This window comes from Parasteatoda tepidariorum, chromosome 5 (assembly GCF_982258835.1).
Source record: "Parasteatoda tepidariorum strain Cologne lab strain chromosome 5, Ptep-v5.0, whole genome shotgun sequence".
Lineage (NCBI taxonomy): Eukaryota > Metazoa > Arthropoda > Arachnida > Araneae > Theridiidae > Parasteatoda > Parasteatoda tepidariorum.
Genome location: NC_141759.1, coordinates 36,713,686 through 36,731,087, shown reverse-complemented (window position 1 = coordinate 36,731,087; position 17,402 = coordinate 36,713,686). Strand labels below are relative to the sequence as shown.

Genomic DNA, 17,402 nt, shown 5'->3' with positions numbered 1-17,402 from the left:
TTAAAAATAATTTTTTACAAATTTCATTAAAAAGAATAAAAATAACGATAAACTCATCATTTAAAACTAGAAGTTATTTATCAGTAGCTGGAAACTGAAACTGTCTCTCTCTTCATTTGTTCAGACACTAATGCCATTTTGCTGAAAATAGAAAAAAAATTGCCGGATTTTTATATGCACTAGCATAAAAGTGCTTTTATCAAAATTGGTTTCTATGGAAACTTAGAATTTTAATAATTTCTTCATATCAATACTTTACTTTCTGATTAAAATTTATTCTAATTTTTCTAACCCTTTTCATCTTTCATTCTTTGATTTTGATGAATCTAGAAAGTTCTACTCGGGAGAATCCAGATGTGTTTACTGGAATCTTAAATATTCAAGATCAGGTATGTTTTGTTATTTCGCATCTTTAGAACTTTGCTGATAGTATTTGCTATGTAGATACATTTCTGTTAGGTACAATGAATATATTTAAGAACAAATACAGGTTCATATGATGTTTGAAGCAAATGCTATCTATATATTAGAATACTTTTTAAATAATTTGCTGAAATTTTTTTAAGAATACTTTAAAAAGTGTATGAGACAATAATATTTGCCTGCGTATGATTTGAAACCTGAGTGAAACGATATCTCTTGACAACATGCATTAGATAAAGTTTCCAAGGAATTATTTTTGTGGTTTGTTTTAGGCCATACCATACGCCCATTTCATTCACAATTGTCCGATAAATTTGGTGTTTGAGACAGCATTAAAAAGTTGGAATCTTGAATTACCAAAAATAGTCATTACAATAGTGTCTGATAACAGTTCTGTTAACTGTTGGCCAGAAGAAAAGCAAGAGATTTTTATTAAAGGCTTAATAAAGGTAAGAACTTCATTATTACTTTTAATAAGAATTTATCACCGAAAAAAAAGAAACTTGTATTCTCCATTATTGTTTTAATTTTGTTCTTTTAATCATTAACAGCTAGTTTACACTTTTGACAATAGTGTTCAGTAAAGTAAATTCGGTGACATTTAGCTTAATTTAATTTTGCGATGTCTCTTTGTTATTGAAAAAAATCATTGTTATCATTTATTGCTATGCAGTTTTGAAGAAACAATATTAGGATTTAACAGGCATATGTGCAACAATTATTAAAAGTTAAAATATAAAAATGTGTTTAAAACAAATTTTAAAATTAAATAATAAATAATTAAAAATGTGTAAAACATTTAAATGTGTACTTCATAATCTCAGAAATTTAGGTCCCTGATAAATTTGAATCTTGGAAGGAAAAAAAAAATTTTGTAACTTCTGAACAAATAATTTTTTTTTTCTTTACATATTTTCCTATTAACCACTTTTTTTTCTCGAAAACTTTTTAATCTTATGGGTTTTAAAATGGTTTGAATTTCGTCATTGTTTAGCACCCAAGAAAGAATAGAAGAAAACGTTTGAATCAAGCATTATAATCAAATTGCAGACTTCTCGTATGAGTTACATGGAGTAGAAAACCGCGAAATTCTCCCATATTTCGCTGTCATCTATAACTTAAAGCCTCCACTCAGTTTCTTTAAGATAGCCTAAACATACCACTAAAAGAGTGAACCGTTTTATTGAAAAGCAGGTAAAAACAAGAAATTGTTAGTAAATATATTAAATATATAAAAATGAAATTGTTTTTTCTTAGTTCTATGTTCACCACCACTTAATTATACATCAAACATATAAATAATGACAAATAAAGCAACTCTTCTTCCATACTCAAAATGATATTATCATCGAAACCACATAAAAGTTACTACCACTATAAATAGACAAGAAAAATCTTTCTTAAATTTTTGTTTTAGCAATTAATGAGGATGAGAGTATGCATAAGGTATCCAGAATTTCAACACTAGCTCTCCCCTGAACGACTATTTTTCCTTCGAATCTTGGTGATGACGATAAAAGAAACTTTCTCTAGCATCCCTGATAATGGGACTTTTACCGTCTTTTGAAAAGTAATGTTACTATTTAAATTTAGGTCTAAGGGTTTAAAACCTTTTTTTTTAAGGCTTCAAATGCGACTTCCATGTGGATTTTGACTAACGGGCTGAACATTGGAATTACAAAACTGATTGGTGAAAAATACCAGGCTGACTATCAGAAGCGATGTGCAGAAATTTGCTTCAAGCAGAAGAATGTTGTGAAGAAAACTGCTCTCATTGGAGTTTGCCGTTCCAGCCTTTTAACATGTCAGGAGAAGTTAGACGATTTGGTAAGATGCCTTTTTTTACCTTCAAAAGTTGTTTTCCTTTATTACAAACTATAATAAATTAGATACCTGATAATAAATTTTCTCCTAAATAATAACCCAAGTACCTTATAAATTTGACACTTTTGGAGATATTCCGTAAAATTATATTCATTTTTACAATGAAGCGCAATGAAAAAAAAAAAAAAAAAAAAAAAAAAAAAAAAAAAAAAAAAAACGGTTTGCAACAAAACTTAAATCCGAAAGTTTCATTTTATATTTTATAACCACCGTTGAACAGCTGACCCTATTTTGAGTTTACTACTACTAATGTTCAACTCCATTGTCTTGTAATGTTGAAGACAAGGGAACGACAAGACAAGGGAACTCCTGAATCAAGTATTGGAGAGAAATTTACCTTCTTTGAGGACTGTTTTATAGAACTAACCCGTATCTGTGTTATATGGAGAGGAAAACCCCGAAAATTTCCCATGGTTAACCTGACTGCAAGGGGACTATAACCCATCATCCTTCTATAAATGAGAATATTTTACGTCTGCACTGTGATCGGTGCGAGCCAGGTGCGAAACTCGTGTAGATCAGCCATCACTGGGATTAAAATCCATGTCACCTGATTGGGGGGGGGGTCTGTATACCCTGAGCCACCACGACAGCTGAATCCGAGAGTTTATAAAATGCTCTTCAAGAATTTATAAGACACTATCTAAATTTTGCTCGAAACTGGGTTTAGATAGATGATGAACAAATTAAATTGGCACATTATTCCCTAATTTCTAATAAAACTCTATAAACTAGTGAATATAGTGGAAAAAGTTTCTAAGTAACATTTTAGTGGTTTTGAGTAAATAATGAAAGCGTAATTTTTCATTTTGTGACGTTTTAATTACTAATCATTAATCGAACTTGCATCCAAAACATAAATGTTTTCCTCTTCTTATCCAAGCCAATTTCCTCATCTGGATAGGTTCCGCAGTGGACTAATCGATAAGACACGGTTCCCATCAGATCACCGAAGTCAAGCATCACTGGCTGCGGTTAGTATGCGGGTGGGTGACCACTAGGATTAGTCTGCGCAGGGACCGATGGTGTGCGGTATTGGTCCTCGTTAAACTGTTCTACCGTAAAGTGCTCGACTTCGAGTGCAGGACGTCGGGCTACCGAAGCGGGGGTACCATCCCCTCTACAGAGGATCAAAATTGTGATGGCATGTCTTCGGATCATCCTCAGGGATGTTTCCCAGACCGTGGCCAATAGCCCATTGTGCAGCTCTACTGCGACATAAATGAACTACAACTACAACACCAACATCTGGATAGGGGCTGAGTTTATCTTTCTCAGATACGATGAATTTATTACGAAAAAGAAAAAATTTTTCCTGGCTCTGAAGAATGAAGTAAATTGAATGTTTAAATTGAAAACGGAAGAATTGCACTTTGTCTATTAGCTTTAAAGTTTTACTGCCTCCATTGACTGATATATATTTATGAAGTAATAACACATAAATTTTTATGGTTTATTGATTCAACTCTAACTCTTCTAATAAACAAAAAAAAAAATTTATGATTTGTGTAGCCCGTTTGCATAAATGTTGAACTTTTTTTTCTGAATGGAAACTGATCTTTAGTGCAATTTTGATATCTATAGTTGGGAAATAAAATTTGCATCAATAGAATTGTTTTGGATGCAATAATGGATAGAATTCTTTTGGATTCTTACGAATTACTGCAAATTACATGGTACGAGGTGTTTACTTTATACACAGGTGTTCAAAAATTTGAGAATTTTTAGACCTGTTTGATTAGCTTAGGATAAATTTTAATGGAATTCGTGAGAATAGCGCATTTATCAGATTAAAACAGAATGACACAGAGATTACAGAATCAAATAAATAGATAAATAAATAAATAAAAAAGATTAAAATAATGTAAGGCTCCTCCTAACGACATATAAGCTTTACAGCTTTATTAGGAAATGAGATAGTTCAGAAGTTCCTATAGTAAGTGGTTCCACTCGTTCATTTTGTTTTCAAGTTTTACATGGTGGGGATGTGAGAGTTATAATTGCACTCTTAAGAGCGCCTTAGATTTTCTCTTTTGGGTTGAGGTCTGGAGATCTGACTGGCTTATTTATACATCAATTATATCCTCAAGATTGTCGACCTGATAAGCTTTGCAAATACGCGTTATCGTTCAGTTAGAAGATGTGCAAAAATGCATTAAAAATGCAAACGTAAAGCTCTAAGACCTCAGCCTTATATCAATAAATGTGCCTTATGTTATATCGAAGACATAATATAAGACCATAGTGCAACCATAGTATAAGATGGCTACTGAAACCACCAAATCTTCATTGTCATAATGCTCGACTTATAGGGCATTATAGGGGAGGTAGCCGATTCCTTGTTCACTATATGCAAAATTTTGAACCATTTCAGCTAGCAACGGGGTCTGTCCATTACTGATACTGGTAGCAAAAAGTTTTAGAGCGTAATTAATGAATCCTTTTACGATAGTATGTATTTTTCAGGAGTAATCACGATTTTTGTTTACTTTCATATTTTAAATATAACTAATTGTTCTGTGAATATAAGCATCACCTAAAAGATTTCGCTTTTTGGTCGCATTCGCTATTAAGTAAACAATACATTCCAGTTCAACGTAAAGTAATATCTTTTTCAATATGTTTCAAATAATGTTTCCTTTTACTATGCAAATTTTTCCCATAATTCAATATTTTACAGTCATTAGTAATCCATAGTAAGACAATATAAGTCTCTTCTAACCTTTTTGTAAACCAATTAAAATCCAATAAAATTAGGAGCTTTGAAAACTGATTCTCACTGGTAAAAAATTTAATTAATACAGGAGTTAAAATTTAAATTTTACAAAAAAGATTTGTAAATGAAACAAAAATTATTAATAATTATTTCTCCATCGCTCCATGATATGAACTAATAAAAAATTAACTATTAAAAGCATTTTGAATAGTTAGCAGTGTGGTTTCCAGAATAATTTGCACATGAGGGTGGTTCGGAACTTTCTTAAGTGCAGAGTTCTTCAATGAAATTCTACACATTTCACACAACGTGCAGCGTTGATGCAAGACCACTGAGTATGCCCGAACTTGTGGCAGTAGAAGCACTGGACGAGACCATGGCCACCATGCTCTATCTCGATTGGCCGTTGAAAGTAAGTCTGTGTGATATTCTGGAGTCTCTCTCGGCTGTTGTCTTCATCTCTGAAATACCGAAGCGGGGGTGCCATCCCCTCCGCAGAGGATCAAAATTGTGATGGCATGTCTTCGGATCATCCTCCGGGATGTTTCCCAGACCGTCGCCAATAGCCCATTGTGCAGCTCTAGTGCGACGTAAATTAACAACAACAACATCATCTCTGAAAACCACAATAAAATCATTAGAAGACTGGAAAGCTCTGTTCTCATCGTTTTATCTCATCGTTAAGTGGTATGCTTTCTAGCATAATCATGACTTTCCCTTCTAATACGGTCTTGATCAGGCATGGATGTTGATGGTAGCGGACTAAACCGCTAATCCCCGCTACCGAATTGATTTGTAGACATCATGAACTCAGAGTTTGGTTAGAACAGAACCGTACTCCTTAAACTCTTGAACGAGAATTGACCATGTTTTATCAATTTACCGATTTAAAATACGGAAGGACTATCTTCTCCTTCATCTAATTTGAGTTAAAAGCAAGAAGGAGACGAGATTTGCTTACATAAACGTAAATTTAAATGAGAATAAACAATATCTTGTAAAGATGAAGAAATACACTAGTTATGAAAAGCAATAATATAATATAAAATTAATCTAGAATAAGGGAATTATTTTCAAGAAAATGTGTACTTATTTACAAATAAAACTCGAAATTATGCAAATCAACAAATCTCTCGAGTCCCTGCATCACTCCTTCAATCATGTTTTTTTCCCTACTTCTCCTTTTATAGTTCAAACCTATCTCCTCTTTTTTTCTACACCTCCTAAACGAAGTTCCAAACTACCTCTCAGAAAAAGCTTTCCTTTTTTTGCTATTCATCACCACACAGTGATGTCATCTTTATTAACCAATGACCATTCAAGTTGCATGACATCATTTGGTGAATCTTTTTGTATGACATCATCTCTTTTTTATTAAAGATGGCCATTCCACATGGTTTTCTTCCTACATGGACGTTTGAAACTGTACTAGACTAGATATGAGGTGAAACGGAGTACCAGCCCGGGATCCCATTCCTTCTTCTGATCTGTTAGCCCTTGAGCGACTGTGACTATTGGCATAAAGATAAAAGTTGAAAATCGCACTAAGTAGTGCTTGTCTTGTGGTGGTGGTGACTTGGATGCAGTATCTCTTTACTATTGCTTGTTGGATCTAGGGAGATCTAAGAGATTGTAGAAGTTTGACTAAGTCCTCGTTCTGTAGTAATTCCTCCATTTCTTTAAAAATAAGCAGTAATCTAGTGGCTTGGTTGACTGTATTTCTATGTTGTGTGTTCCTTCATTGTTTATTTCTTGTGCGCTCCCTGCAACCAGTGAAGCATGCTGAGGGGTTTTTGCAGTTAATGCAGGTTGGTGATGTATCTCAAGGTTTCGTAAATTCGTACGAGTAATGGCCACCCCCGCACTTCATGCACGCAGGCTCTGCTGAACAAGATCCTTGCGCGCATGTTCGAACTTTTGACAACGATAGCATTGTATGTGGTATCTGCCTCCTCTAAAGCGTTGGATTTTAACTGGAGTATTCATGATCTGCGAGATGTTGTAGATTCCACTATGAGAGTCATTGTTTGATACTATAATCAGGAAAAAGGGGAGGAGCCTAAGCTCTTGGCTGAATCTCTTTTTCAGCTGTATGACATTTTGCTGTGGGAAACTGTTATTCAAGAGAAATTTCTCCAAGTCAGGGATTTGGATGTCTCTGTCTAATCCTCGGATGAGAACTTTTAATCTCCTATTTGAAGGTTGTTGAATTTTATCTGGTGCGTCTTTTGTAGCAGTGGCCGCCTCCGTCGTCTCAGCTACGGGTGCGGCCGCTTGCTCCATCGGTTCTGGTGTTAAGGCGTCCGTCGGTGGTGCCGAAAGAGTCTTTTTCCCTGGGCGGGTGGTTTCGCTGTCCGTCTCAGAGGTTTCTTCTAGAGTCGCCATGTTGACACTGTTCTTTTTCCTCTTTTTCTGTTCTTTCTCATTCGATGTAAATTGTTGGTTGTTGTTGCTGTAGTTCATTTACGTCGTACTAGAGCTGCACAGTGGGCTATTGGCGACGGTTTGGGAAACATCCCTGAGGATGATTCGAAGACACGCCATCACAATTTTGATTCTCTGCGGATGGGATGGCACCCCCGCTTCAGTAGCCCGACGACTTGCACGCGAAGTCAAGCACTTTATGGTAGAACAGTTTAACGAGGAGCAATACCGCACACCCTCGGTCCCTACGCAGACTGATCCAAGTGGTAATCCACCCGCACACTGACCACATATTGTTGGATAGTAGGTTCAAGGGTGGTGGTTGTGCCTGGCTTATCTGTGACTGTGGTAGTATCAACCGATGTTGTGGTCGGAACTTCTGCTGGGGTCTCTGCTGGTTCAGTTGGAATGTCTGGCATTGGAGTCTCCTCAGGCTTTTCTGTCTCAATTCCTGAATTAGCTTACGGTGCAGTCTGTAAGTTCTTTAGCTCTATCAATGCATCTACTAAGTAGGTCATCTGCTTTGGTTTAAATGTTTATGTTTGACACATAAGTAAAGTGATCTCCAAAACAATGAAAGAGTTTCAACCGGTTCAGTTACGTAACAGGCTCTGCTTTGTGCATGTTTAAGACAGAAAAAAACCTCTACGCAAGCTTCAGAACCGGTTTTGTTTTCATTTGGAGCAAAGATTAAGCCTTAATGAGGGAAATATTTACTTTGGCGTTTGGTTAACAGTTAACTTAGCTACGTCACAAAATGAAAATTTGACTAGTTATACATCGCAAATCTTGACACTTTTCACGAATATACAATATTTTTGTTAACAGGAAAAATTCGTTGAAGTTGAAAATTCTGGAAATAAACCTGAAGAAAACAAATTTGACCTCAATGCTTTTCATACACATTTTCTTGTTATTCGAGACAAAACACCTCATAAAAGCGTTGTTCATCGCTTTTTACTGAAATTGGAAGATGCTTTCAAGGGATTTCATTCAACGAATACTGAAGTAACAGGTAATAATATTTATATTGTAAATTGGAAGTGTGGCGCCTTTTGGAATATTAAGTTTAAAACTCAAACTTCCTGGCTAAAGCAAAATTAGGAATTGCTTATATATTATTTTTGTCCGATCTACACAATCAGAAACAGTTATAATTTTCTATCGAAATTCAGCAATGTTGTTTCGCCTATACAATATATTTTTAAATGGGTATGTCACGGGGCCGCATTTTTTAAGGTTTTAGAGGTAAGCGGTTGCTCTTATTGTTTAACCCTTTTATGTATTTTCTTTCTGACGCTCTATTTGCATTTTTTAATTTAAAAAAACCGTCTTATAAAGTATATACCTATTACTGATACAAAAATATAAATCCGAAGAAAGTAGTTTAAAAGTTTCTTTTCCATTCATATTCAAAATTTAATCAATTTTCTAAATTAACAAAATTTTAATGATGAATAACCGTTTCTCTTAGATCTAAATAACATCTAATAAGTGCAAATTTGAAAAATTTGTATTTAGCAGTGAGTCATGCTAAGAAGATTTTACCTTTAACGTAAAAAAAGACCATTGTATTTCATAATCATAAATTGTTAAAATGCTAAATATTACATTATTATTACATTATAATATTTTTTTTCCCTTATTTTGATCAGAATTAACACAAAATAATGAAAAGAAAACGAAAAATATGTTTAATAAAATTTTTCTGCCTCAAAAGGTTAATTTCAACAAAAAAATTATTATTATTTTTTTGTCTTAAAATTAGTTGTTTTAGTTCCTTAAGCAATTATGAATATCGAAATATCAAAATCAAGCCGCGATTCCTGACTGTCATTGTGAAGGTATTCGATACTTGGTGGTGACTTGAAGTTCATTCAGTGATGGGTAACAGTTCACTTGGGAAGTAAAGGTGGTCGGTGGAGAATACTGAACACATTGCTACTATCTAGTCGTTTTTCGCGAAAATGTAAAGCCTTTATCTCCATGACTTCTCTGGTCCATAAAGAGCTGTTGTGGGAATGCTTTACTTTAACTTTGACAGTTTTGGTTTTAAACTTTACCTGACTCTTTCAAGTGTAATTCAAAATTTCATCAAGATATTGTCATCTAAATGAATTTATCATATAAAATCTGACCCCTTTCCAAATAAGTACAACGTTCAAATTTTTAGAGCTCTGTACTGAATGAAATACAAGGTTAAATAGGATCAAGGTTAATACACCGCTAAAAAAAGAATTTAGCTCCAAACACGATTTAACGTCAATCGAAAATTCTACCATTTTCGACTAATAATGTTCAACTGTCAACTGGAACCCTCGTGCCACGACAAGTTACAATTGTTTCTTTTATTTTGCAGGCAAGAATGTTACGCTATTTCATCACCATTCGAAATTTTGACACTTTTCAATGAACAATCTGACAGATTACTAAAAAGATTAAATAAAACAAAAATTTCAAATAGAAAGGAGAAAATCGATTTTTGTCACAGCTAAAATAAAAAACGTAGTGAGCATCACCTTGGCAATAAACTTTCATCACCACCTAAAATTTTCCTCATGTCTTTAAAAATAGGCATCCTACCTGTTTTCTTCCTTTTAGCCCATTTGAAAAACGTTATCTTCAATTTTTTTAGTTTTATTTATTAAAATTATTTTAATGCTATAAATGAGATATAAACTTTTTCGTAATAAAAATTTTATAAGCACAAAAATCTATAAAATTAGACAGATTGTTAATTAATTTTGAAATACACGGGTAAATTTATTAAATTATTCCCTCATTATTACTGTATTAAGAGTTATAAATTTATTCATGATCGACCAATCACAAGAATCAAATTATTTTAAGCATATGAGTGATTAATTTTACCCCTTTTTTTATGTCAAATAGTTCAACGATTTTTTCCATGCTATTCAATTAGTAAGATGCACTCTGTAAATAAATATTCGTTCAACTTTGCTTGAGTATTTGACTGTTAAACTACCTATTTTTTTTATTTCGGTTGATGGATGTAAACGATATTTGGTATAATAGTTATATGAGAACATGAGTAAAAATGAAATCTATAATAAAATGTAGTCTACAACTGAACTTATAGATGGCGTTTTTCATGTACGAGAAAGAACCTTTTACAATATAGAACAGTTTAAAAAGTCAGTGGTCTCAGCAGTCAGAAAATATTAACGCGCTTTGCAGGATGCCAAAAAGAAAAGGCAAGCCTAGCAGTTAAAACAATTATTTCCCCTCCCCTCAGATGTACAATAACTTGTCAATTGCATTTCGAGGATATCGACCTTTTGAAGATAAAAAATGGTTTTGATTGTCGAGAATGGTTTTGACAAAGGTGATAACTTAAATTTGAAGAAACTAGGAAGTTAAGTGTAGGGGAGAGTGGGGTCAATTGTAACATTTTTTACTCAACTATTTTTAACTAACAAAAAATCCAATATATTATTAGTATTAATTGACAGACGAGTAAAGTAGACTATCCTCTACTAGAAAAAAAAAAATACCTGATTTTAAATGTTATTATATTAGTTATTAACAATTTTTGACAGTCGTGCACTTGTTACAATTGTCCCCACTTACGGGGTCAATTGTAACAGTTCATAAATTCAACTAAAACATAGTTAATTATACATTTTATTATAGTTGTGATATATTTTTTTATTGATCAAAATAGTAGTGATATTTTAGGAGTAAAAATAATAATGAGCAGAGACCTAAAGGGTTAAACTTTTAACTTTAAGGGGTTAAAATTTTTAATTTATATTGTGAAAATAATGCACATGCAACATAATATAAATGATATAGGAAACTATTGGTGGTTCTTAAAGAGTTAAGTAATGGTTTGTAAACATAAGATTATTTATTTTCAGCTGTTACAATCGTCCCTTTACTTATTGTTACAATCGTCCCCAAGACGCCATTTCAGTTTCATTTGTTAAAAACAATGCTAGTTAATTAACAAAACTAATCTTTTTTTATTTTGAAATGTTAATTAAGGTGTCCACTTATATATTTGGTTAATAGTTTTTATTTGTTTAAACAAAATTACTTTGTTACAATATAATATTCTAATACCAAAAAAAGTGCTTACGTAACGTGAAAATATCTTTTGTGATGTAACACAAAGAAGTACATAAAGAAGAACATTCAGAAGTACATAAAAATGATTGCCAGCAGGGGTGTATATGTAGATTTATCAAATACACCTTGTGCACCACCTAGAAACTAAATCTAGAACCCGACACTCGAAATTTTTGCTCTGTTACAATCGTACCCTGTTACAATTGACCCCACTCTCCCCTACCGTAAGAAAAAGGCGGGAGGTAATTTTCAAGGGAAAAAAAATATGAAATTAAAAACGATCATCATTGTCATTGTATCAAAGGTGAAGGTCATCAGATGTCATTGTACCTGTAATAGAGATTAAAATACATTTTACTCTATACTGTTAAATATGCTATAACGCGTTGTGATCATCTGATTAACGATAACGAAATGCACATAGAATCGAAAAATTAAAGATTTGATAGAAAAACTAAAATTTGAGTTTTGTGTATACAAAATATTCATATATTCATAAAAACTTCATATATTTTATGTTTTTGTTCTTTATAAGGTTCTTTTTGCCTAGCGGCTGAAATTTAAACTAATTTTATAAGGCAAATTAATTTTTTCCGTGTAATGTGACAAACACAAAGGATTATATATTGATCTAAATAGGGTAACTTTAATTATAACTACCTTATATAGGAGTTTGACAAAAATATGGAAACACTTCTATACTAACTGTATGTGAAATAATTTTTCTTTAGCAAGCAAATGTTCTGGACGGTTTTACGTGGCAAAACTGTTGGCACAACTTGAAAGATGATGCTTGAAGCTTTTAAAAATGGTGTCCTTATACCTGTACAAAATTTTCATCTATCAAAATATGCATAAGAAGTTAAGAGATTTTGTTTTCCCTTTCAATACCACTATAATTTTAAAAGCATTATTATTATAATATCGTAATTCTATATTATGATTTCAAAATTTCTGGTATTATAAAAAAAAAAAAACAAGTTATAAACTTCCTCTCCGTATCATGGCAGTTGAGAATTTTGCCTGGATAAAATGGACACCATTTCAAAAAGCTTCAAGTACGATTTATCAAAATGTGCCAACAATTTTGCAACAAAAAGCCTTCCAAAACAACCTTTTCCTTTGCGAAAAGAAAGATTGTTTACATAGAGTTAGGACAAAAGTGTTTCCATATTTGTGTTCTACGTCTATACGGAATGATGTATTATTGATGGTAGTTTCTTTTTTATGTAGATTGCTATGAGACTATTTCCCCCGTTCCGATTCTTGCTGTTCTTGTCCAGGGAGATTTACAGAGCATTCATTACGTATTATCCCATTTGCGTCGCAAGCTGCCCCTTTTGATAATTGGTGGAAGTGGAGGATTAGCAGATGTTTTAGCTTATACTTATTATGAAGTCCGTCGAAGGTATTTATTTTTGCATATTTTGTTCCCTGTTGGATTCCGTGGTAGCATGTTGCATTTGAAAAAGAGCCTCAGAGCTCAAATAAATCTTGATAGGCTAAATTAAGCCTTACCTATTGAAACGCAGTGCTATAAGCGAAAGCAGAGAGCACGCCGCACTTTACTATACTCAATACTCACTTTCTGCATATTTTATAAGTGTGTGCTTTTGATTAATATCTAAAAATAACATCCAAGTTTGTAAACTGCTGTTTGTAGAAAATGCAACACCATGAAGGAATCATCAGAATCAAATGAAATTCGCAGCAAATGTCAATTATAGGATATTATGCAAATTAATAAAGTTTCAGAGCCATCGCGCGTGCGTGGCGCGCGCAGCGCCCTCTGAATTGATGCTGAAAGCGTATAAATAAAGTGCTGTAGCGGGACGTTGAAAATAGTCTATGATTATTTGTTAGTGGCAAACGTTTAGTGAGACCTGAGTATGCCTCCACGACGGAAGAATAAGAAATTCAAGCAACTTACGGAGTTTGAACGAGGGAGGATAATCGGCCTTCGAGAAGGAGGATTTTCCTATCGCGCAATAGCAGCTCGTATGCAGCGGAACAGTTCCACAGTGATGCGAGTTTGGAAGCAGTGGACCGGCGAGCACCGAACAACTCGAAAAACAGGCACTGGACGACAGAAGGTGACGTCAGAGCGCGATGATCGACACCTGCTCCGCATGGCGGTGAATGATCGCACAGCTTCCTCCAGGCAGCTGGCAGCACATTGGTCTACTGCTACAGGTGTACAATTGTCGGCTTCGTCAATTCGTCGTCGTCTGCTGCGCCGTGGATTGCGTGCAAGGGTGCCATTATACAGGATTCCCCTCACGGCGGATCATCGACGGCTGCGTCGGCAGTGGGCTCTTGAGCACAGAGACTGGCGAGCTGATTGGCACCAAGTTGTCTTTTCAGATGAATCACGCTTCAATTTGTGGACCCATGATGGCCGTGTTCGTGTTAGACGTTATGCCGGTCAACGCTGCCTTCCTGAGTGTATTATTGAACGACATAGTGGTCGAACACCCGGAGTTATGGTCTGGGGTGCGATTTCGTATCATGGACGATCCAATTTGATACGAATTGAGGGTAATCTCAATAGCAACAGATACGTCCGTGAAGTGCTACAGCCCGAAGTCGTTCCTTTCCTTCAAGGCATCCCTGGAGCTATCTTTCAGCAGGATAATGCACACCCACATGTTGCGCGGACTGTTAGAGACTTCTGTTCAGCACAACGCATGCAACTTCTTCCTTGGCCTGCTTATTCGCCGGATATGTCGCCTATTGAGCACGTGTGGGATATGGTTGGTCGGCGTCTCACTCGTGATCCGCGTCCTGCAGTTTCCAAAGACGAACTTTGGTTGCGCATACAAGCGATATGGAATTCTCTTCCTCAAGCAGATATTCAACATCTGTTTGACTCCATGCCACGTCGTATAGCAGCACTTATTGCAGCGCGTGGTGGCTGCACCAAATACTGATTTCGGACGCTTAATTTGTTTCTTTTGTTTTGAAAATTTCATCATTTATTTGTATCAGTACAAGTCGTTTCTGCATTAAATTTCATTTGATTCTGATGATTCTTTCATGGTGTTGCATTTTCTACAAACAGCAGTTTATAATGATTGTTTCCATGTAAAATTATTGGTCTTTCTAATGTTGTAATTGTTTTTTTCAGTTCAAGTAATTTGATTTGAACTGTCCTCTTAATCCGAAATAGCATCTATTAGTTATATTTATTCTGTTCTTAATTTCTGTTTAAATGTTTGCTTAAAATTTTCTCCAATAATTTAAACTGATTGATTTTTTTCAAAAACATACTCTTTTATTTTCAATGGCCATGAATTGAGTCTTTTCTTCATTGTCAATTGACATGCACCTATTATCTTAAACTGTTATTCGTGTGAATAGAGGCTTTATCCTGCTGGAAAACTCATGCTTTTTGTATTATAAATGGCAAAGTGTTTCTGACATTTCTTGAAAATCTATGGGGCATGGAAGAAAAGCTAGGTTAAGTTGACCACCACATTTAAAGCTTCAGCACATCATTCCTGACCCTCCACCGTGCTGTCTATTTGCAGAAGATTTTCTCTTCTTATCTCCTTTACTGTTTTTCTTTTTTATTGTACTAGCGAATTGATATAAATAATGAAATAGTATCCCATGTTGTAAGTTCAGAGAGTAGTAAGAAAAATAATTTGGTTGACCTAGACAGCTTTGCACTTACTTAGCATAACACAAGAAGGGAAACGGATTGCTTACCCAATGTACAGCAGGGTAGAAGCTCATTAATGGTGTTGAAAAGATTCAATTACTGCGGTAAACTTAACCTAGCTTTTCTCTAAGGCTGCGTGAAAGCTACCAGGTACCAAGAAAATTTAGAAACACATTTATTACCATTTGCGCAGAAAATTACTGACACAAGTTGGATTTTTCAGCAAGATAATGCCATCATCCACGCTTCAAAACTTCCCGGGAGTGGGTTTTACATAATAGGTTGTATGTTATGGAAAGACCTGTTCTTTACTCTAATCTCAAATCTCCCAAAAAATAACACTTAGAAGGACTGCATATGCGTATGGCAATTATTTTTCAATGGGTACCTGAACTGAAGGCTAAATTATTAAAAACTGGGAAAATAATTATGCTTCTGTCTTTAAGAGATAGGTAAATGGTATACAATATCGTATAATCCAAGTCATAAAAAAATGCTGCTCTATTGGCTATTAATAATGGTGGTTTTTTTTTGGCAGGACTCTTTTATATTACTTTTTCATATATTTGATTTTTCCCCTGCCCTTGTGAGACAGAAAGTAAGTTATATGAACTTGCAGATAAACTTTCTTAATATATGTGTTCTGTTCTCATTGGTTTGCGTCGTGAAAAGTCGCGTCACACAATAAAGGCGGTTTTATTTTTACTGGAATGTGCAATAAAGAAGTATACCAAACTTGTACTAGAATTTTTGAACTAGGCAAAATAACTCCAGTTGATGGTAAACGTTTTACAGTTGCTAAAGTGTGTTGCTCTGGTATCGAAGACATTTAGAAGATATCATTTACATTGTTTTATTTATTTTTTCAATGTTACTATAATGGAGTTTCGTTCGGCCGTCATGGTTACTATTTTTGCTGAAAGGAAGCCTTTTTTAATATCTGTATAATAAGAATAGAATATTGTAGTACGAATGAAATCGGAAGATAGCCTTACAAATTATGTTAGGAATTATTAATCGATTCTAAACACAACTTCGAAAATCAATGAAATCGGTTAAAAAATTATCAATTAGATGCTGCTTTGTGCAAATGGCTTATTCAAAAAGAAGCAAAGGAGTACCGTTAACAAGGGCAATAGCACAAGTGAATTTGTAATTAAAACTATACCTATTTGACAAAAAAAAACAAAAAAACACTTACTAAGCTATCATATTAAAATTAAATTTAAAGAGTACATATGTAGCACTATTAGTATATCTATATATTAGTATATTATTGAAAAAAATTCTATTTAAAAGTGTATTGATAAAATTAGATTACAAAACGTTGTAACCTAGATTATCCGTACCTTGGCGAAAAAAGAGTCTCAGAGTATCCTTCGACCAAGATCCGTACACTTCGATAACCCGAAGTTGCTTCGGTCTTCGAATAATCGGGGATTATTCGATAGCGGATTTTTAAACATACTTTAATTCGAACTAGTTTTATTCTAAGAATGTTTTGATTTTGTATTGAGAACGTAATGCACTAATATTTTTTTATTTATTGAATTTTAGTTTTCAAAAGATAAAAGATACAGAATATGTGGAAAATATTTTGAAAGAGAACTTGAGTAATAAAATTACATCTGTTTTTCCATCGCTTAAAGACAATAAAATAGCTCATAATTCACTTTGCACTAGAATATTGGATTGCATAGAACCAGTAAGTATTTACTTTAATTTCAGTAAGATTCTTAAATCCTGTGGGCTTTATACTCTTCTATCATTACAATCTATATCTTTCCTACTAATATAAGAAATAATTTCTCACCAAACTATCAAATTGCCAATTTTAATGTATAGTTTTGATCGACAAAAAGTTCAGTGCTGTGATTATATACAACTCGCATATACCACTGCTATTGAAATTATTTTCAATTCTATTAAGAAATGCTCAATCAAAAATTGCAAAAAAATGTTTTTATTGAGTTAAAAATCGTAGTTGAATTTAATGAAATTCAAAAACCTGTTTACAATCAAAATGTCTAAATCGTTTATAATCAAATTATTCTAACCTAAAATTTTGAATTTTTTTTTTTATGTGAGTTATGATGTATTTAATGTATTATGAGCAATTTTGGTTAATCTATGAAATATTTGGTTAACATACATTCACAGATAGTGCTTATAACAAACATATTTATTCGTGTAATCTAT

At 33.7% G+C, this 17,402-nt stretch overlaps 1 protein-coding gene across 2 annotated transcripts in view; it reads left to right on the top strand.

Moving 5' to 3' along the window:
* Positions 1–218: 218 nt before the first annotated feature.
* Positions 219–17,402, top strand: part of LOC107452431 (protein ced-11) — a 76,711-nt gene continuing 59,527 nt past the window's right edge. The window contains exons 1-6 of one of the 2 annotated variants that reach the window (XM_043050967.3): positions 219–389; positions 696–872; positions 2,047–2,250; positions 8,276–8,462; positions 12,773–12,947; positions 16,761–16,908. In XM_043050967.3, the coding sequence (XP_042906901.3) occupies positions 321–389; positions 696–872; positions 2,047–2,250; positions 8,276–8,462; positions 12,773–12,947; positions 16,761–16,908 (960 nt within the window). In that variant the 5' untranslated portion in view covers positions 219–320. The remainder of the gene's footprint in view (positions 390–695; positions 873–2,046; positions 2,251–8,275; positions 8,463–12,772; positions 12,948–16,760; positions 16,909–17,402) is intronic. The other variant, XM_071185639.2, reaches the window with a different exon arrangement.